The sequence below is a fragment of the Melanerpes formicivorus genome, unplaced genomic scaffold (assembly GCF_026170545.1).
Source record: "Melanerpes formicivorus ecotype bairdi unplaced genomic scaffold, bMelFor1.0.p_v2 SCAF_24, whole genome shotgun sequence".
In the NCBI taxonomy this organism is placed as follows: domain Eukaryota; kingdom Metazoa; phylum Chordata; class Aves; order Piciformes; family Picidae; genus Melanerpes; species Melanerpes formicivorus.
The window spans coordinates 4,549,034-4,571,285 of NW_027142376.1; the positions used below are offsets into that span (position 1 = coordinate 4,549,034).

The 22,252-nt window shown below is 38.9% G+C and overlaps 1 protein-coding gene across 40 annotated transcripts in view; it reads right to left on the reverse strand.

Moving 5' to 3' along the window:
- Nucleotides 1-22,252, reverse strand: part of CLASP2 (cytoplasmic linker associated protein 2) — a 152,324-nt gene that overhangs the window by 26,029 nt on the left and 104,043 nt on the right. For 7 of the 40 annotated variants that reach the window (XM_068152649.1, XM_068152646.1, XM_068152643.1 and 4 more), the window contains 9 exons: nucleotides 20,511-20,612; nucleotides 15,293-15,463; nucleotides 14,248-14,355; nucleotides 10,881-10,943; nucleotides 10,074-10,183; nucleotides 7,556-7,579; nucleotides 6,861-7,105; nucleotides 6,192-6,255; nucleotides 1,033-1,196 (listed from right to left, as the gene is read on the reverse strand). In XM_068152649.1, coding sequence (XP_068008750.1) covers nucleotides 1,033-1,196; nucleotides 6,192-6,255; nucleotides 6,861-7,105; nucleotides 7,556-7,579; nucleotides 10,074-10,183; nucleotides 10,881-10,943; nucleotides 14,248-14,355; nucleotides 15,293-15,463; nucleotides 20,511-20,612 — 1,051 coding nt within the window. The remainder of the gene's footprint in view (nucleotides 1-1,032; nucleotides 1,197-6,191; nucleotides 6,256-6,860; nucleotides 7,106-7,555; nucleotides 7,580-10,073; nucleotides 10,184-10,880; nucleotides 10,944-14,247; nucleotides 14,356-15,292; nucleotides 15,464-20,510; nucleotides 20,613-22,252) is intronic. The other 33 variants (XM_068152665.1, XM_068152664.1, XM_068152661.1 and 30 more) reach the window with 13 other exon arrangements.

The window sequence follows — 22,252 nt, forward strand, 5'->3', positions numbered from 1 at the left end:
CAGTGAAGAAAAGATTTAGTACTTCTGACAGAAAAAAATGTCTACCACTGTTGTTGATGTTATATCTGACTTGCAGAAACTATCACCTAGCACTTAAAGGACAACTGCTAGGAAATTCCTTCTTTGAAGCAATTATAGCTAGAACAGATAATGCAAGTAATAAGGAATGACAGAATGATGGGGCAGCATTCTGATTCTACATTGATGCTATCCTAATTCCCATGCAGTAGCACAGCTAAAGGTATACACCACACCACTCTGCCCACTTCTCTGAATCCTCCTCTTCCATTCTGGGCTCCCTCTGCTCTGCCACACCAAACAACCCAGGGATAACCTTTGAGGACTCTGCTGCAGCAATGAAAGCCGAAGTGCAGTAGATGATGCTTCCTCTCTCCCTGCCACAATGAACATGCTCTTCCCCAGACTTCACAGCACATCTGCCACACAAATAGGTCCAGCAGAGGCCTAGATCATTTACACTGCCCTGTACTTCAGAGAACGGAGGATGAGAAGGAGATGCCACAGCCCCTCTCTCTCCATTCAAAAATCTAGCTTTCATTTGGAAATGAGACTGTTCAGGGATGGCCAGCTCTGACAGTCACCAAAATCACTTAAGATCATTTTGGAAGCAGGCTATTAGTGAAGTCTGGAAAAAGCCAAGAGAAGACAGAAAAACTCACTACTGCCATAACTCCTTAATGCCTGCTGACACAGAGTTCAATATTGCAAGAGTATTTTTACACCAAAACAAACAAGTTCAAACACATGCAAGGCATCCTGGCTCAGATAAACATTTTGGAATCTCTATCATACTAACTGTTCATCATTAAGGGACTCAAACCCTTTCATCTCAGAGCCATTTAGCAAACCAAAATGTTTGAGTAGTGAGGATTACAAGTTTCATGACTCATTTTCAGCTCTGCACTTAACCACAAATCTGATACTGCAAAAAAAATCCAAACTTGGAAGGAGCCTGAGGGTTTGGGCTTTGTGAGTATTGCTGCTTATTTGTTGTATTTTGGAGCTCATTACCTGGTGACATCGAGTGCCTTCTGAACTTTTGCTTGTACAGACCCAAGCAAATCAGCACCCATTTTTTTCAACAGCTGTGTCAGCAACACAAACAGCCAGTCCTGCAGATCTTCTTTATGGACCTGGACGAAGTCCACCAGCGTCTCCAAAAACATACTGAACACCTAAAAGGCAGAAGATGGAAAGAGGGTAGGATGGGGCAAAAGAGGAAACGACACTGACGTATACTGAACTTACAAACAAAGAAGAAAGCAATAAGGGATTCAGAGGCAGAGAAAGGCAGTGCTTTGCAGCCAAGCAGGAGGAAAAAAAAAAAAGAGGAAAAAAAGAAATCTGTCTTGCTTTTTCATTGCATTTTGATAGAAGAGTATTGGAAATGTTAGCCGACTTCTGTAAAGTTGGATAGTTAGCTATTCCATGCAGTTTCGTCAAGAAAAGAAATGCTTACTGTGATGGCTGGCGCAGCCTCAATTTGCTCAGTAAATCTTTACTTTGTAGCCTTTTAAGCTTTATCATTGAGTCGATTTGACATATTCCTTGAAGACTAAAAAACCACCACTTCCTCCGTAAAACCAAAAGAATCACTGCAAGTATCTGCATTACTGCAGACTCTGCAAGACTGCAGAGCCATGACAGCTGGTCAGTCCCTTCACGCAAAACATCTGTGGAACAGAACAAGGCTCCCCTGCTGCGGGCAGGTATCCAAACACAAAATGACGCAACCACGTAGGGCATAAAGCCACGACACATCTCAGATTGGCAGCTGTTTACAACTCAGGAGAGTACTTCTGTCTCTCCAAAAAGAATTTACCCATTGTGTTCAACAAATAAGGCTGAATACAATAAATACCAGTGATGCTGAAAAGCCTGCATTCAGCAAGAAAATTATGTCTGTTGGTGTCTTTGTAGTAACCTCAGCAGTTAGGCCAGGAAGGTGAACATTTTGGAGGGAAGGGGTAAAGCAGGGCATGACAAATAGGAAACTCTGCTGAAATGGCCTTCTTAGTATCTCAGTAACTTTGTGGGTGTTTTTTCAAAGCTTATGGTTAAATCTGGATGCATATGCCCTGTACCAGCGTGGCCTGTGGGTTTCCCATTCCTCTGACAATAAAAATGGGTGCCTGGGCTGAAACCACTCCCTTCACAATAGATAGGCACCTCAGCTCCAGTATATAGCTGGGTTTGGAAGCAGAAGTATTGTTATCAACTAAAATGGCTTGGAGAGATATTGCCTCCTCAGTATTTACGACATGGGTACAAGGGTGAAAAGAGTTACCGCAGAGGAAGGGCTGGAACTTCGTATTCCCCTGTGGCTGACCTAGCTTGGCACAAGGCCACATTCTGCTACTGTCTGTGAAAGCAGATGATCCCAAACAGTGATCATACCTCACACAGCACAGAACCCAGTCCACAGAAATGGACTTCGCTGCACAACACTGATCAAGCACGGAGCTGACACACTGATGCATGCCTTCATCACGGATGAGAGCAGATCTCTGTTCATGTTACTCAAGCCATGGAAAGCTAATTTACACCATAAAGTAGAAAAATCCACACAGGTGTCTTTAAAAGAAATGCCTCAAAGCTTACATTAGAAATCAAAAATTAAATCCCACTATTTTTGCGAGTAATGGCTGTACCAGATGATCCTTGAAGTCACTTCCAACCTGGTAATCTATGATTCTTTCAAGACCATGGAGAATCTTTTAACAGACATCTTAAACACTAAAAAGCTGTGTTAGAAACCAAACAATACAAATCCTATTCAATGTAAGGCCCATCACGACGAGCTACTTGAATTAGCTTCCCTTTGGGGAAGTTAAAACTACAGTGAAAATTGTAAAAAAAGAAATAAAAACTTTTACCTCCTCTACTGTCTTGATCTGTGCTCAAGACTGAGGTTTAAAAATTTCCCTTGCCTCAGAGGAAGATACTTTTATGCCTTCCGTGCTTGGCTGAACTGAGACAATGTACTGTTTTGCGGATATGCTGTAAGACCTAGAAAAAAACTAAACCAAAGGGTTCTTTCTGCGTAGTAAAGTGGTAAGTCTTGGATTTGCAAGACTTAAAATAAGGTGAAAAATCAACTGGCCTTGGGCAAACAACAAAAATAGCTCTGGTGCCATGGAGATTATTACACTGGAGGTCTTACAATTGTTCTTTAAACCGCTCCAAATTAAACAATACAGCTCAGCAGACAATGGAAACTGTACCTGCTCCTTCGAGTCTGCAGACACTGACACACGCTTCTTGCTCATTAACACGTGCAAGCTGAACAAACCAGCTAAAGCCTTACCATAGGGAGTAATGTGGACTTCTTATGACAAAACACATAAAGCAGTTTAAACTGGAACCGTTATGAAGTGAATTGTGACTCACTACGGCAAGAGTCCTTCAAAGAACCTGGGCCAGTGATTTAGTTATTAAAATGGAATATAAAGGAGGACTCGATTTGATTTTCAAGCTTTGTCTGATTTTAGGATTACGACAGAACGTCGGAAAAAACCTCAAGGAAGTTGAGTCATTTTGTTGCATTTCTCTTTTTCTAGAAAAATAAAGGAATTGTACTGTTTTGTCAAAGCATGAAGAATTTCAGGTGGCTGTAAGAGCACTGAAGGTACAGGATGACTTTGGAATGGAAAATGGAACTCGATCCCCTCTATGTTGAATGAGGTCTGTGGTACTGCAACTTTTGCAGCTTCTGTATTCATGATGTAAATTGAAATTCTGAAGTCAAGCACCTGAAGTTGAAGTTTTTAATAATTTGATAGTGGAAAAAACAAAAGAGATGTGAAAAAACCTACAGGTGACCTATCTACTTTTGAAGTGAGTTATTGCAGATGTGCCAACCACCACAATATAAAGCAGGAATGCATAACCAAACAATGTCAGTTCATTAGTAGATAAAGCACATCTTGGAACTTTACCACACAATTGACATAATTGTATATAGCATTTCATGATTGCAAAAGGCTTGACACTGCATGAATTTGTTGGGGGCAAGAAAAATAGAGGAAAAGGGTTAATTGCACATTCATGCAAGTAAGGTTAGGCTTCCAACGAATATTGAACCAACTTACTCTCTAAAGAGAGTTCCAACACAGGGACAGCATGCAAAATGAAAGAAAAACAAAACAAAACAAAACAACAAAAGGGAAAAAAGATAAAAACACACAAATTAGTGGCCATCAATACAAAGTTCCTGTATGGAATATAAAACAAAACAAAACAAAAAAGGTATTTTAAAACTTTTATGATAACTTCACTAATTTTATTGGGATACCAAATGTATGTAGAAGAATGAACTTGGCATGCCCTTCAAATCCTTCTCCTGTTCTTTCCTCCAAATAATATTACTCTTGTTTAATAAGCAATTCCCTAAATCCAGCAATCATGTTAAAGGAAACTTTGAAAAAGAAACAAAAGGAGATGACAGAATAATTGCTATAGATACTTGAAAACGAATCTAAGGGGAGAGTTGTGCAGCCATACGTATGTGATAAGAAATTCACAGCTCATGAATTATTAACACTTCAAGGATGCTCTCAATACTACAACACCTCTCAATAGTTTGGCCACACCAAAAAGCGGGCAAGGTTTCAGTGATGAGAACAGGTGCACCACAGCTGCAGGCAAAGCAACATTACTTTAGGTATAAGAATGCCCAGTAAAGAAAACAATCAACTATAGTAATTAAACATAACACTCCAAAAGGCTTTAAGGAAACAGAGTATGCTCTTCTGACACACAAATCCATTCTGGAACATGTACGTTATCATTTCGTGGCTCCACCACTACAAAGCAATCTCCAGGGTAGTTGTGATATATGCATAGCTGCAACACAAGAGCAAGCTAAATAAACAAAGCTGCTGTTCACATTTTTTTCCACCATTCCATTTAAACTTGATAATATTTCAACACTTAATTGTCCTTCCCCTCCTCTGACTTAACTGTTCTTTTTATGTAATGTTTTCTTCAGTTGCACTGCTTGGCTTTAACCTTTTCTTCTAGGTTTCTGCAGTGTGTGAACAGCTTGGCTGTGATGTTCCTATGTGCCATGCAAGTTTCTTCCAAAATACATGGTGTCACAGATAGCAGCTAAGACACTTTTTCCAGAAGGTAAAAATAAGGACAGATAAACTCTATGTTAATTTGCCCTAACACCTCACTTTGTATTTAGTTTTCCATTGCAGCAATACGGAAGACTCGACAACACGTAAAAAGTATTGCCAGAATCAAAATAGCTTTTCAGAATTCTGCTGGGAAAAAGAAAATACTTCTGAAGTAACTGCTTTGAATTTTTCTGGGTTATCATTTTTTCAGTTCTGAAATATGGACACAAGGTGGGACATGTTATACTCAACAGAAAAGATACCATTTCCTTCCAAGTAAGCCTAAAATTCAAGCAAAATTAGAAACTGCGTGTTTTTAACATGATAATATTGTCAGTTTATCAGCTCCTTTATCAGGACCTGAAGTTCTTTTGCTATAGGCAGTAACTGCACCTATGAAGCTCACTGTACAAACTCTATGAAGTAACTCAGTTAAAGAGACTGTAATGGTCTTAGAAAACAAGGATCACTCTTCCTGATCCATATTGGGTCTTTACCTAGGTAAAAGTGAATAAACATCACATTTACCTTCACACTGAAATATCGTCTCCACCTTACTGAATACCAACCATAATGGAAATATTGTTCACCAGTCTCAACTGCCAGCCCTATCTATGACATTCGAGGAAAACATCCTAAGCTATGATAAAAAACCCCATGCAAAACAGGTCTCGACACAGATGGTATAGTTCACTTGTCATGTATGATTGCTATATAATTTGAACTACTGCAGCCATTTGGTTCTAATTGAGAAAAACTCCATTACTCATGTTAAAATGGCCTCTGTAAGCCCCCTGACTTTGTAAAAATACCTACAGATTTTGAGCACAAACTACTGGACTACTTCAGTGCATTTCAGATGAAACTAGCCTCTATTTCAAATACCCTGAAAAACCATTCGTTCAAAATTGCCAGTTAAGCTGATTGAGCTCTGATCCCATTACGTGCTTGCAGAACACAGCTTGTCAGATTCTTACACATGCACCTGGCTTGCCACTGATTTATGTTTCCAAACATTTATTGAGAGTAAGAAAAACTTAAACATACCTTACTGTGAGGATCAGCAAACATTCTCGTGAAGATTTCACACAACCTTTTCAACTCAACACGACTGTCAAAGGGACAACAATACATTAGTCAGCTCCTCTGCTACTATTCCCAGAATGCTAATGCATAGAAACCAGTGAAAACAACTGTAAACACTGAATCAAAAACATCTAGTAAACAAAACAGAAAACCATTTTAAGACATAGATGAAAATGCAATAAATTGTCTACAATGGGACCTTCAAACTAGGAAGTGTTTCTTCAATTCATACATTACATCATTCCTGACTATTTTAACAGAGCAAATAATGGGGAAAAAGTAATCCCAGTAGCCAGTAGTGAACAGTTTCTTCTTCATACACATCAAGAACAGGCAAATAAATTGTAAGATAAATAAAAATACAGATCTTGCATCAATAAAAATGCCTTAGTGATCCTTTGCACTGCAAGCACTCCCTTGGTTTTAAAATCCAGTTCTTAAACTGAGCTTTTTAAACAGGTCTTACACCCTAGTGGTCAGAAGTTACAACAGCTTGATGCTCCTTCCTCCATCTTACTCTCTTTCCCTTTCCCCAACTTTGTGCTCTTTCAAATACTGTATTAGTCTCTTTTCCTATTTCCCAGCTTCAACTATGAAATCCAGTGTTTTCCTATTAACATGTCTTCTCACCTTAAAGTTCTCTGATTCTTCAGTAAGTTTTGCAGGCCTAGAAGGCCTTCTTTTCTCTCTGACCAGTTGGTGCTGGCACAGCGGTTTAAGACTTCAGCCACATCTTCTGTCTGTCTCATATATGTTGGTATGCTTCCATTCCTAGAGCTGTAGGACCTCTCTGAACAGGCACTTGATGCATCACTGTTGGCATCATCATCTGAGTACATCCCATAGGACTCATATCTTCTTCGCACAGGCTTCTTCTGTTGCACAGAAACACCACGTTAACCGAGATGCACCACAGGACAGCATGCACACCCAGCAAAACACCAACAGTTCAAATCAGTGTGACCCCAACTACCTGCAGTGACCAACAGCCCCAACTGGTCAGAGCAGGTGAAACCAAATTCATGGCACTATTTGATACAAGTATGCCTTATGCAGTATTCTAAATAGGAAAGTAAAGCAATGTAGAGAAGACACACATTTGATCAAACATTCATCTTAAGGTTTACTTAAAGAAAAAAACCCACAGAATTGCATGATAGGGTGACATTAAGCTGTCTTGAAAGTTAGTTCTTTTGTTTAATAGCTTTATATATGCTACAGAATTTAACATTCAGGTCTATACCCACATATTCTGTCATTTCAACTTATTTTGTATGTTAATAGCAAAATATTAAACTATTGAGGAAGGAAAACGGTTTCTCTACCTTGGTCCGTATGTCTCCTAAGAGCTGTTAGCAGTAAATTATTAAAAAGAAACAGAAATTGAGAACAGGAAGGTAAAGCATAGCAGCACTGTGACTATGAAAGTATCCGCCACTGGAAAACACATCAACTCATTGTAAATGCTATTCTTCCCTCTCTGTATCCCATCAGTAGTGTATCATGCATTGCTACAAAGTAGCTTGCTAAGCTTCCATTTCCAGGGAAATAACACATGGCACCTGCTGGCTGGTCACAGAGACTTCTCTGTCAGAGCCTCTGCACTTTAGGCAGTGGTAGCTTAGCGTGGAGACTCAACGCTGCAGTCAATTGCTAGGTATGAAACCTTCATTTAAATTCTATTTTCCCATCGACCTCTCCACCTCTTTAACTTCCTTCCAACATCTAAAGTTTGCCATTTCTATGAGATGTCAATGTCCTACAAAAAGATGAATTGCATAATGCAAAATCCAAAATCTCTTAAAAACAAAAGCAAGCCAACAATACATGCCAAAGGCCAGAGGGAAAAAAGAAAACACCACACAAACCCAGCAACCTACCAAGATGCTGTTTATCCTAAAGGAAAAACACAAATTTTTGTAAAATACTCTGCCATTCCAACTTTGGAGTTGACCCTAGCAGTTAAAACTTTGGGTTTCAAGACCTACTCGAAGAGGAGGTAGAGAGAGTGATTTTCTCTCTCTTGATTACCACTGCCATTTGCACAACGATTTCATTTGTGACTGTGGAGTAACTTGAAGCGTATCACAATACAAACTAATCAGTACATCATGTAACAAGTAAGCTTATTGCCAACAGACCAAGCCTGGATACATGTGTAAGTGACTGAAGGAAGGAGAAAATCCCAAAGACATGAGCCTTTTTGAAAAGGGTCACCAGTACATTAAAGACAAAGTAAATTAAAGAAACATTAGATAAAATGTCAAGGACTAGGCTAAAGTAAAAGGTATAAAAATATGCACAGACGCCCATTTTGCGGCATTTCTTGTGTTCAAACCAGATGTTAGCCAGAAGTCTGGTACCCCTCCAGCTTGAGCAGTATTTGAACTGTCTGAGTGCTCTTCAGACCATAAAAGCAGCAACACAATCCAGAACATTTTGGTTTTTCTAGTACCTCTGTCAGGACTCTACATTCTACTTTTTGAAAACACTGCTAGCAGAGGAGACTTCAGTCTACAAAAGAAGGATGACCATAACCAGATTTCCAGCTGAATGGAATAATTTGTGCAGGACAACCTGCACGTTTAGAGCATGGCAGACAAGCAGGCACGCAAATGCCGGCGTACCACACTACTGCCATTCGCGATTCTTCTTTGTGTACCTTAGCCACACTCTGTCACTACAGGCTAATTTCCCTCTAACATTTCCAGAATTCCCCATTAATGCTGAACACTTTTGGTAAGCTTGCAGTATCAGCAGGTGGGGGAGGGAAATCGTTCCATCTCACCAGGACCTCTTAGGCAAGATTTTACAGCAATCCTGACATCTGTGCCAGTGCAGGCACATCAATTTCAAACTTTTAGCCAAAAATTAAAAAACCAAACCAAACCAAACAAACTTCCAGACTAAGAACATGACAGTTGTGAAGACTTTTTTCCCTATTAATTTGCTCTTCCTCTATCCAGTCCTGCTGGCTATAACGAATTTTTTCAGCCCAGCACATAGAGTGTTTCACTAACATTCCAAACAATCTTTTCACTAAAACAGAGTAAGAAGGAATTATTCAGTACACTCTTGTAAGTATTTGTAAATACCTGCTATGCAATTACTGATATGCAAACAGCACACAATCATTGGTAAAAATTTATCCAGTTCATAGTGTCAGCACTTTAAATTATTTGATGATTTCAGCTTGATGTGCATGTCAGAAGATCAAAATACATGACAGATCCAGTTTGACTAACTGGGCCTGGGAGGTAGAGGCACCAAATCTACCCTTTTAAAGAACAGTAGAGGTTAAAAAGGAGAACAGCATAACCAGTTTAAAATTCAGTGTAACAATTTCAAAACAAAAATACCCCAAACCTAACCCTATGAAATGCTGCCTGCTCAGTCATCATTTCTCTCTTCTGTGTCAGGAACAACTTCAAATGCAACCCAGGCTTACAGTAAGTAGAGTGCTTTAGCTGCCGTCATCCCCAGCTCAGACAAGCCTTGCGCTTCGCCAGAGCTTGGACTGGCTGTTTTGAGAAGATGCTGGTTAGTGCTATCTACTCAAGGGATTCCTTGGGCCACTCCAACAGAAGAGTTCCATCCAGACTGTTTCCTGCCAGTCATGGAAAAATCTGCATTTCTCAAAAAGTCAAAAAACACTTCTCAAACAAGTCTCCTGTGGGAAACAAAATGCCCAATACTTGGCAGCTCCAGCAATCCAGTATCGCGCTTTTCCCCACCGAGAAGTCCACAATATAACCAATGACAAGCTCCCTTGCGTAACTCAACGTACAGGTACCAAACACTTCAAGAGTCTGTATCCTTCAGAGGTAAGGGCAAGATTCTTACCAGGGCATCTGCTACTGCCTCTTCCACATCTGAGCCGGTGTTGAGCACTCGCATCGCACTAACTGATGACGACAACCTACTCGACTGGCTGATTCCAAAGCCCGTACCTGCTGTAACAACAGCAAAAATGAACAGAAGGAATTTAATCAGAAAGGTCATGTGGGACCTTAACAGCACATTCACTTAAAAAAAACCCAAGCAGAAGAAAACCATTGGCTCAGCATTTCTAATCAAGTATGTAGTGGCTAAAACACTGGTTATTTTCATTCCAAAGTCTTTAGTAGTGTAGAGAAAAGTAAGAAATGAACTTAAAAAACAGAGTCATATACAAACATTCTATTCAAATATACAGAAAATCACCAAACAATGGTTTTAACTGAAAGAAGCCTTCCTTTTTTTCTTTTTTCCTCTTTCCTTAAATTTATGTGTTCTTCATTTTGGGTTTTTGTTTCCATTTCAAAAGAAAGCAAATACAACAGGAAGACTCTAAGATTAGAAGACTACATGCATAAAGAATGCTCTACAAATACTGAAAAATGGATAACCAAAACAAGAAAACTAAAAAGCTTTTCTGGAAGTAAAAATAAAGCTATTGTTAAGGATGAAAAGGATTAACACTGGAAGGGTGGAGATGCAGACAAAAATCTATCAACATAAAACACATCTACCTGGATGGCTGAAACCACAAAACTCAAAATTAATACAAATAATGTTTTTTAAAACTGAACTATGAGGATAACCAAGTGGGTGGGAAAAAAGAATCCAGGATGACTGCACAGATGACAGCAAATTGTACTCATCCTTCACCTGCAGCCCCATAAACATCAGGAGTGTAGAGGGCACCAGTGGATCTGGAGTGATGCCTGGAAGCTGTAATAACAGGATCACATAAACCCTATCTATTACCACGGGATCAAAGCGCTGCTTACACAAACAAGAGAGTACTGATTAAAAGGATTCAGCTTTAGTACAAGTAATTGAGTCCTACAGAGAAGGGAAATGCTTCAGAGGAGTTGATTATACAGAAAATGTTTATGTTTAATCATGTAGATTTACAGAGAATATGATTATATAGGTTTATTTACAGTGGGCATTTCATGCATAGCAGATCAAAAGCAAGTATGCTGAAGTTCAAAGAAGAGAAAACACACAAACACACACACACAGAATTCTCAGAAACAGCTGAAAAGTTCCACTGATCCTGCTCTTCCATTGCAGAGTTAACTCAACTCTACACACTCAGGTACCAAGTAGCTGCACAAACTCGCTGTGCTGTAAGCTAGTCATTTGTACAAACTTGAATTCTTACCTATGTGCAGATTAATCACCCTCAGACAGAACTCACCAATACAGTGATGAAAGACAGAACTGTTCCATTTTAATCGAAAGTTTAAAATCATTTAATGCAATAAATATATCACCTTTGTATTGCTTTCTTACATAACATGTCAGAGCTGAAACTCTCATGTTAGTCACTGTAACAATTTCCACTACATTAAAGAATGTTAAAGTGGGAAACAAAGATCCTTATGGACGCTGGAACAAAACTGAATACCCTCCTACTCCTGGCACTTGCATAAAACTGGTCTTTCAGAGACTCTAAAGAAGCTGGATCACTATTGCTACTATTTTCTGTCTTGAGCCAAGTAATCTTAAATTCACATTTTTTCTTCATTTCAGTCTAAGCTAGAATTTTATAGCCACATTAACAAATCTGTGTTTGACAAGTTTAACCTGAATTCACATGTCCACCAACTGTGATAGAGACCCCAGATATGTTCTTACCATTTAATAAGTAACTGAATGCAACTGGGCACTTCCATGTAAATTGCAAACCATTTGCTTCTCAGGGTGGCTGTTGATCTCCCAGTTTATAACCTTACACTGTGATTACATAAACACTTCATACCAACGGATGCAGAGTGGCAGTGATACAGCATTTGGGTAATTTTATGCTTTTAAGGACTCCACATTTCTAAGCAAAAAACTTCTGTGCTGAGAACCAGTTGCACTACCGATTACATTTCCCCCTCCAACTCCAGACTAAACTGTCTCTAGCTACAAACACAGACCTGAATTGACCTTACTTCATCTTGTACCCTTGAAAAACATTATTATTTTGGACAGAAGTTTCTAGCATCCCATAAGACAGAACTGGTCCAAAACAACAATGAATTACATTCCAAGTCACTCAGTAGAAGTCACACTAAAGGAATCCTTGGAATTCTCATTTATTCCAAATAGAGCTGCCCTTTTGGTTTTGGGCATTTTTGTTTGGTTTTGTGGTGTTTTGTTTTTTGTTTGTGTAGGCTTTTCTGGTTTGCTTTGAGTTTTTTTAGTGTTGTTGGTCTGCTTGTTATTATTTCTTTAAACAGCACTGTATTCCCATACATGCTGCTTAGCGTTCTCTGTGCTGTCATAAAGTTCTATCTATCCTATTTGGTGCATGGCTTTGAGACCCAAATACTAAAAATTAACCTCTATCAATGAAAACAAAACCTCAAGCTGCATCTATCCTTACGGCCCATCTTATGGTAAGGGTCCTTATGGTAACAAGCATTTGACCAAATATAAAATGTACCTCAGATCTTGCATGCATGCAACTGAAGTCAGGCTGTAAGGCAGCAAAAGCAGCGCAAGATGACCTGGAAAATACCCTTGTTTTCGAAAGAGCAGGTTGATGTGTACTACCACACTGTCTGCCAGCTGTGTTTCAGTATAAGCTTAAGTTTACTGAAGGATGAAGTCTAGTTTTCATATATTTCCCTAATTAAACAGTACCTGGTCAAATTAGCATAAGTTACTGAAAGTACTTTCATCCAATTATCTGATACTTTCCCAATAAACCCAGGGCTGACAGGAAGCACACTGCCTTAACAGATCACAACAGACCTCGAATGATAACTCAGGAGTACAGCCAGGTGTGGAAACCAGAGATCACAATTTTCAGACTATATTTAAGAGCTAGTATTACAGTCCTTATCTGTAAGCCACACTTGAACAAACAAAAGATGGATACGTTCTGAAGACTAACTCCAACAAAAATAACACCAAAGGTCAGTTTCAGATACAATTTTATGGAGACAGTTTTGGATTAGCTAACAACAACAAAAAAAAAAAATACCCAAAACAACGACATTTAAAGACTTTAATAAAAGTTTACTACCAGCTTCACAAGAAGTGAAGACCATGTTGCTGCAGTAAGCAGTTAACGTTCCTGTGCCTTAGTGACATTTCAGCAACAGCCAACAGCTTGCCAATCCTGCAAAACCCTTTCAGTGTCAGGCCAATAAATTAAAAAACTAAGTGAGAACAAAGTTTTGGTTATAGCAGCTCTAGAAACGAGGAGTGAGCGTAGATGTGCCCGTGTGAATGTTCAAAGTTGTCAATTCCTCTTCTTCCCTACGGAATGAGCCGCTACTTTGACTACTTATCACTCATTCTACACAGGTTAAAAGTAAACTTCAGAACTATACTTTGTTCGTCTGCTCCTAAAAGGACTTCACTACTTGCCTTGTTCGTTTTCAGGAAATGGAAAGCAGCCTCAGAATGTGCTTCTGCTTCAGTAATTGGTCCCTCAGCTGCACCACCACATTTATTTGCTTTCATAACTAAAAACTGAAGTTTTAATTTTTTCACATCTGACAACAACATAGGTAAGGAGACATAAGATGAAGCATATCTCCTTCCTGTATTCCAAAGTGATTCACTGACCCAGGAGCAAGTTTGAGTAAGAGCAGGCTCTGGCTGCTGCTACAGGGAAAGTTGGAGGTGACAACTGCACACTCTTCTCTACTCTAGCTGGTCAGTGAAAACCAGCTTATCTAACTGCACCCAAGCAAAGATTCCTGCAATAGAGAGTGAAATGTAGTATTTCACCGAGCTTTCCAAAAGCAGGATTGCCCTTTCAAAAACAGCACCTAGACACTACCTACCGCATACCTTTCCCGACTTGGTATTTAAGGCAAAACTGACATCAGCAAAGCCACTGCTTTTAGAGTATGCAACCCATTCACACATTGGTCAGTTCTCCATCAAAGGAAGTGGTGAGCCAGCCAAAGGAGGGGGAAATAATGGTGGTGGGCTACAAGCTAAATGAAGGAGGCACGGATTCGTTAAGTGCAAATCACAAGGGCAGGAGCAGCCATGCACAACAAGGGCTCTGAGTACTTACCAAGGGGTGGAAAAGAGCGGACAGGGCTTGTGTCCCTGCTACTTTCACGGCTGGCCTCCCGACTGCACCCCTGACTCACACTAGGCCGAGGAATGCGGCTGCCTCGTGCTAGTATGATTCAGGGTACAGACAAACAGCAGCACAGAAGGGAGAAGACATAAGAAAAGTTGCAATTTTAATGCATTTCTGTTTTGCAATAAGATCAAAGACCTATTGCTAAGAAGAGACACTGACGATTAATGTTGTATTCCAAGTCCTAACTGCTGCCACACTTTCTAGTTTGTGCTGTATTACACTACGAGCAGCCAGTTCAAAGAAATTATTTCTTTGCATAGCTAAAAAAGGGGATTTACCAACTCTTCACAGAATGGGTGAAAAATCTCTTGAAGCGGATGGAGAGAAAACAAGCAATAAAAAATAACAGGGTATCAATGCAGAGTTTGTACTCAAGTTCAAGTTAACCAACAGTAACACAAATGACAAAGCCCACAGCTTTTTAAAGAAGGCAAATCTGATGTTAATACAGCTAATGTGAAAATCAAAACACAAAAGGAGAGCATCAATAACATCAACTGGTATTTTTCTACAATATACTTTGTAATAGACCACAGTAAGTAACAGATCCTCTGAGGTTTAAGACATCTGACATTGACTTTTGTACCACAGAAGCAACGTATGCACCATTCACAAACAGAAGAGACACACAGAAAATTAAGAAAAGAATCTTTTCCAAATGGTGTCACACCTTCTTTCAACAGATGTGAGCGTTTTGGGTGTGGGAATAAGAAGAAAAGGGAAAGAGATAAAAAGGGAAGATGAGGAAAATAACTCCTGCACTCTGACAACCAGAAATGAAACTTTCCGGTCAAGCTTAAAACCGTTCTGTTTATCAAGAGGCAGCCTCAGGAAACAGGCACATTGCAGGTTTGATTGATACATTTTCTAATTTGATCATGTATCTAAAACTAAAAGCAAGCTGTAGATATTCAGAACTTAAAGTAAGAAAGGCTACAGAAGAAACTAGGAGTTACTCAGTGATTCTTACCTACTGACAATCTAGAAGGACTAGCTTCTCTACTGCACCCCTGACTTCGTGGGATTTTGCTTCTTTTTTGTGCAGTTGCAGGATTCACTAGCACTCTCTGAACTCCCGTGTTCAGAGTGGAAAGTGTGGTTGTTGTCAAAACTCTTCCAGGAGACCCAGATCTACTGCCAGCTGAAGGCAAAATAAAGAAATATAAGGAACAGCACAGAAGATAAAATGACCATGGTTTGAAAGAAAAAGAACGCTTAAAGTTAGTAGTTACTTGGCAGTAGATTGAAATGGGCTGGAAAAACTTACAAGAGAAAATGTGAAACACAAAATCCTGGTCAAAGTTCTTATAACATTACATACATCATAGATACAATGACTGATGCAACGAAGCACTGGGTGTGGCATTTACTGGCAGATATGCTCAAGAAACCAGAAATAGTATTTCTAGTCTTCCCCAACAGTTCTAATATCACTACCATGAATACTGGTGTATTTGGTATTTAAGCTACGGGGTCTCACTAATCACCTATGAAAAATGAAACAAAACCAAAAGAACTGCTGGGAAGCCAGAGAGAACAGCTTTAAGCCAGTAAGTTGAGAATTATCCCAGCTCTTCCAATACAACCAGTGTTATAAGGAAATATCATTTCTCTCATATTTAAACTTCTTTCCTTTGCTTTTAAGAGCATGGGATGTTCAAGCTCTATTCTCTGAGAAGCTAAGTAAATGTGACTGAAGACAATTAAAGTATTCATTCATACTCATTTCTGTGGAGGTTACCCCAGAAATTAAAAACAAACTCTTCAGTTAGCTTTAAACAAGCTAAAAAAGTTTCAGCGATACATAACCCAACCCACATTAACCCCAACTGTACACCACAAAGTATTCACGACCAGAAACTGGTCACTGATTCCCAGTTTTGATATTTCAGTTCCAAGTTCTAAGCCCTTACAAAGAATCCATTCTTTAGTTATAAGAAACTTATACCACCAGTTGATGCATGTTTTTTCCCAGCTGTAGGATTCAAGAAGTCTGATCAGGTAAGAATACAATTTCAACCACAGGTCAACTACACACAGATATGAACCCTTCATTCATCCTTTAGAAATAACCAGGTAACTGTATGACCGCAGCTACGCTACTGGATCTGTAGACTTTACATGCAACATCTCAAGTGAGTTTCATGGGTTACTTCTTATGAGGCACACGTGACAAAAGAAACGAGTTGATTAAAGCTTAACTACATGGGAAAAGAAACAAAACCCCAAACAAAATGTATGCTGGGTGGAATAGAGAAAACTGAAACGATGCACCATGCATATACTTCCAGATTCATTGTTTGAATTCGAACTTGAAATGAGTATTTAGCAAAATCCCTTTGCCAAATTAAGGACCTATTCAGCAGAAATGTTCAATCAAGTATTACACAGCCTGGGGGCAGGGGGGGAAGCGTAACCTCTACAGCAAGAAAAAAAATAAATAAAACAAGAAACCCAGGAAATTGCTGTGATCTGCAAAAAACTAAAGGTTTGGTAGTTTCTTCACAACATTTCAGCTTAGACCTGGTATTACTGTGTTTACTTCCTAGCCGCTAGCACCTGACATCTCTTTGAAACAATGAAAACAGTGTAAATTTTCATGGTACTGGAGACTTTATGAAGACTTTCTTCAATAGGTCAGAAACATGAAAAACCATCTTTTCAGAATATACAGAAGAAATGCCACCTCTTATTCTAATACTTTGTCTTTCTGTTATCTGACCTGCAAAAAGTGTACCACTATAGCATAAATAAACCAAATGAAGCTTCATATGCTGAAAATATTCTGCTAATAAGAGAATTAGCTTACTGCTGTTAGTTCTACCACTCATAACAAGCAGAATGAAAGGGTATTACTGAACAAGTATTACAAAAAGGCAAAACATTCCCATTTCTGCCACCTCCTGAAAGATTGAGTCCAATTAGGTAAGTGCAGCACATGGAAGAAAGATCCAGTTTCTGCTGAATAGGGTCCTTAAATGAGACTATGTCAAACAGGTGATCAAACAATGACGTATACACAAATTCTGTAGACTCTTACCACCAATGGGGTTAGCAGACTGTGATCCTGAGCAAGTGTAAAGGCAGGATTAGGGTAGGGGTTTATAATCCATGAAGAGGGAGGGAGCAGAGCAGATTTAAAAATGCATGGCAAATGGAAATAAGAAAGCTTTAGTCATTTCACAAGGGAAAAAAGCCACAAGGGGGTTATGCTAAAGCAGTGCTTTTAAGTAGCTTCCACAGTTGAACTAAACTCAAATGCTCTATGTACAAAGCAGATGAAGCAAAGCTGCACAAGCAAATTACAATTCTTCAGCTTTCTAAGCAACAACTGGGTAACACTGAAGAATTACATTTCAATTAAACGTGAAACTGTAGCCTTCATATTACTTCAGAAGAATATGACATAGCCAAAAAGGTTGAAGGAGTTCAAGAGCTGAACAAAAATCACACGCAAGGCCAAAACATAATTATTTTTCTTTCGAGACAAGACAGCAAAGGAACTGAGCTGCAGGTGCGGCGGATGACAAAAAGGAAGGAAATAAAACAAACCACCTCACGATGGCACAACTGAAATGACTTGCACAGAATTTCAAGTTTCCTCTTTGACATTTCTCTGAATTAAGAATTGGTTTCCATTCAGAAATTGAATTCTTTTTCTCTGAATGAAGACTGGAATGTAATTTCAGCACACCTTGCTGAATTACCTGAACACTGGAAAGGAAAAAACCAAATCATTTTTTCCATAGGTGAGAATAATGAGCTATAGATTTTATATTTTATGTCACAATTTTAAAATAGAAGAGGAAGAGCAAAGGGCTTGTCAAACCCTAAGAAAATGTATCTTTTGTAAAAGCATTCAAATTTGCAAGTCTTTCATAAAATGATCCTTGAACAGAAGTGCTAAATACTTGCAACCCTGAATTTACAAAAGCATCTGTGCTAAAATGTGGGGAGGTTAAAATAAAAGCTTAGTTCTAATATGAAGCTGTTCTCCCATTATAAGCTGGGGAACTAAATCCCCTGCATGGAAATATCAAACACCTCATTCCCCATGATGCTGTGAACACTTTCAGTCACATAAGGCAGCATCACCCAAATAGCTGGCATACGGTGGCTGACAATTCTCCACCTGACCATTTGCATTGGCCCTGCTTATCTTCCTTAAAACATCTCAGAATTCTTGTTCTCCCCCACTGACAGGTTATTATGAGCTATCTGCAGCCATTAGTTCTGAGCAGCAGTAATAAAAGGCTGTAAAGATGCCTTTGTGCATTTATTTTCACACATCACATGCAGACAAATCTAGTTATTTCAGTATCAATTCAACTTATGTCTTTAGACATAAATCCTGTGCAAAAATGAATTCTCTTGGAAAGATGTTGTCATTATTAATAAAAAGCAACTGTAAAAGCTTCAGTATGCTTCCCCAAATACACAGTTTAATTAACATATGCCAACAATCATCACAAAAGTCTTATATTGCTACCTAAATTTAACCCCTCCCCCAAAGAGTTTACCCCAAACTAACTTTAAAAGAATTTACTAAAACTGTTCAAAGCATGAAGGTATTTTCATAAAGCTTATTTCAGAACTCTGCTGACATTAAAAAAAGGTACTGCTTACAGCTTGTCACCAAGTGACAAAGTTATTTGATAGGACTGTTACCTCTCCTCCACCTTCAATTATTAATCCAAATCGGTTTTGCTTATGATATTGAAGTGTCTCCTTCACACTCAAAACGTGCAGTAAGTTTTGCACAACCTTTGTCACTTGCAAGAACTGGATTCTATTTTCAAGCTCTCATCCCACAAAAACTTGTGGTATTAGAACACTGTAAAAGCAAATAATGACCAAAGAAAACCTATGTTACCGGATTTTATTGTATTTCCCTGCTGCAATTTTTTACAAGTTTTATTTACAAAAGCTGGAAGCACTGGATCAGGTTTGATCCAGCTGTGTTTGCTGGAAAAAGTAATGCAAAACTGAATGGGAAGCACTCTAACAGGAAAAGAGCCCTGAGACTCCTCTGCCTATGCTCTGCGATCATTCCGTTTATGATAAATGCAGTAACTGCTATTAACACCAATTCTGCCATTAACCCCTATAATTCTGTGTTTGACTGAAAGAAAAGTGCATATAGGTACTGATAGCAAAATAATTGTACTGGAAAATTCAAATCCTGTGTCATTTACTAGGTTTGTAACATTAGACTTGACAAACTACAGGACTGGTTATTACAATTTTACTGTTAAATTTGTCTTCCTTTCATTAATTTCACTGCATTTCACTTAATTAGACAAAGATGAGAATGTGAAAGCACTACAGAGCTAAGTCAGATGTCTGCTGGAGACATCAGATGTGTGAGTAAATTGCTGTGGGTTAGCTAGCGCCAAAGAATGTGACGTAATTACCTCTCTAATTAATGACAGAATGCTCAGCTAGATGGGAAATTTTACATTAGCTTAGGTATCTAAACACACAGGGAAAAGACTGTCAGTTAGCTGTCATACAGCAAATCGCTGGCCTCAACCCTCTGATTCAAGGCAAGTAACTGGTTTTGAATGTAGGGCTTAGTATTTTTACTTAAAAGAAGAATTAAGGTAGCAGCTGCAATATGAACAACAAAAAAAGGAGCATATACCCAAGAGTAGAGCCTAACTTCAAATGAAAACAGCTATTTATGGGTCAAAAATTAAACTTTTTGGAAAACGATCAATTGAGTTCTGCTGTTAACATTGAGGGCACCGCTCAGTCTACCCATGCTTCCGTATTATTAGTCCATGCATCGTACAGAACTGACGTAAGAGCTCACTATTTTTCATGTTGGGGAGGTCAGAAAGGGGGGGAAAAGAATGTTGAGAAGTCATAATTGAAGACAGAATTTAAGGGTATATTTAATTTCCTGTTGCATGATGTAATTTGGAGAACTAGGAACTAACCTCATTGTTTTGTCCAGAGAAAAACAACATGAATCAGAAAAGCATGCAAATACCACTGACCCAAAACACTGAAAAAAATACCTTCGTTTTTCTCTGGCGATGATGAACCTAAGGCACAGAACAACAACTCAGTATGTAGCTTTTTTGGTTTAGAATTAACTTTGACTGTAGCCATTGGTCAATGAATAGATGCTTAAGCATTTGGCCTCTCTTATCAGGTATTACTGATGAACAGAAAATACATACGCTGAGACTGTGACACCACTTTGGTTCTACTCCGTCCTCGGGAATCCGCTTTAGAATTTCCAATCCCAACAGAAGGTGTTGAAAGCTTGCTTCGTATACGGCCTACAAAAGAGAAAGGGCATTAAATCGGCGCCTCCCAGTGCTGCAGAAAGCAAAGCCCCAGGAGAACCTACGAGCGTTCGCTGAAGTTTTTGCAGGGAATGAAGCAGAATAACGTAACTCAATTGGTGGAAATTCGCTTGGGATAATTAGTAGAAATTTGAACACCTTGAAGGATTTAATACTTGAACAATCAAAATACTTCTCCACTGATGCTTATGGTTCAGTAACTAGCTTCCACACTAGCACTTAAATACCTTGAACTAGTTAGCTAGCTCGACTCCTACACAAGCTGATCAGATGGAACTTTGTTATTAACAATATATATGCTAAAGTTGCTTTATCAGGTGCAGTCTTCTTGTGATTACTTGTTGCTGTAATTCTGCTTATGCTGTCATAAAAGTATAGAACTGATGTTGACTCTCTTTTTGGGCAGGGTCTGAAGCTTCTTCCTAACCTCACTTCTACTTTTAGAAATCTAAACACTAGCTTTCCTATTACTGAAGATTATGCTGTTTTCCTGGCCACAGTCATACAAACTTCTACAGGGTTTCCCAAGCCTGTTATGGCATTTTGCCGAGCCTAAGTACACTTAAGTACTTCTCAGTGACAAAATAATATAGGGAAATGCTGCTCTCCTCAACAATGAGAAGAACTGAGAAAAAGATTAAACTGACTATCTCCCGGTAAAACAACAGATTCTCTTCTCCCTAGAACACCAAATTGTTTTGGGTTTGGGTTACAACCTCCTGCATTTATCCACGCTCCTCTCACCATCCAGAGCGCACAATGGAATTCCAAAAGAAAGGAAGACCCATCTGGATGAATTGTAGGTAACTGAAAGATTACTCAAAGGGAAATGATAGAGTTCTGTACTACATTTCCTAAGACAACCTCTTAAAGAACAGAAAAATTAAACAAAACCCCAAATCATGCTGACCACAATTCTTGCAAGTTGCAAGAGCAAAACCCAAAAGCTTGTGCAGGGTGGATCTAGCTTAATGAGTAATCCACTCCTACAAAAAGCATAATTGAAGTACTTTCTAGGCATCTTTAATCAGTAGTGGACCCAGAAAAATTAGGTACACAGACTGTTATTTAGTTCTAGCCTCTTTAGGCTTTCCACAGCAGAATTTGGAGACCAACCAAGTTAATATTATTCATCCAAGTAGAGGGAATAGCCATAGATGAGAGTCTATAAGAAGAGAATCAGGACAAAGAAGGTTATTCACTAAACTAATAGAAACCAATATCCTAGCAAGAATTGTTAGATAGTCCAAACTCTACTAGTTATCCCCGTGCAATGGCAGTGCTGTGAGACTGCAAGGTATACAACGGCGTTCAGAATTTGGGCCAAAACCTTAGGAATACAGAGTGCCACCATTTCAATACTATGTTAAATTATTGCATGGAACGTGGTTTAATTTTATCAAGGTGAAATACTGTAGTTGTGAGGCAAACCAACTGCTAACTCACTTGGAGTCTCAGCATCCATCCGCTAATGACAGGTTTAAATGTTAATGGCACATTGAAAATTAATTTCCCAGCATGAAAGAGATGAGTAATAGTAGCACCTGCTTCCCCAGAGCATGAACATGTTTGATGAAGTACTTGGTGACAAGATTTGCTTTAAAAACTAATGC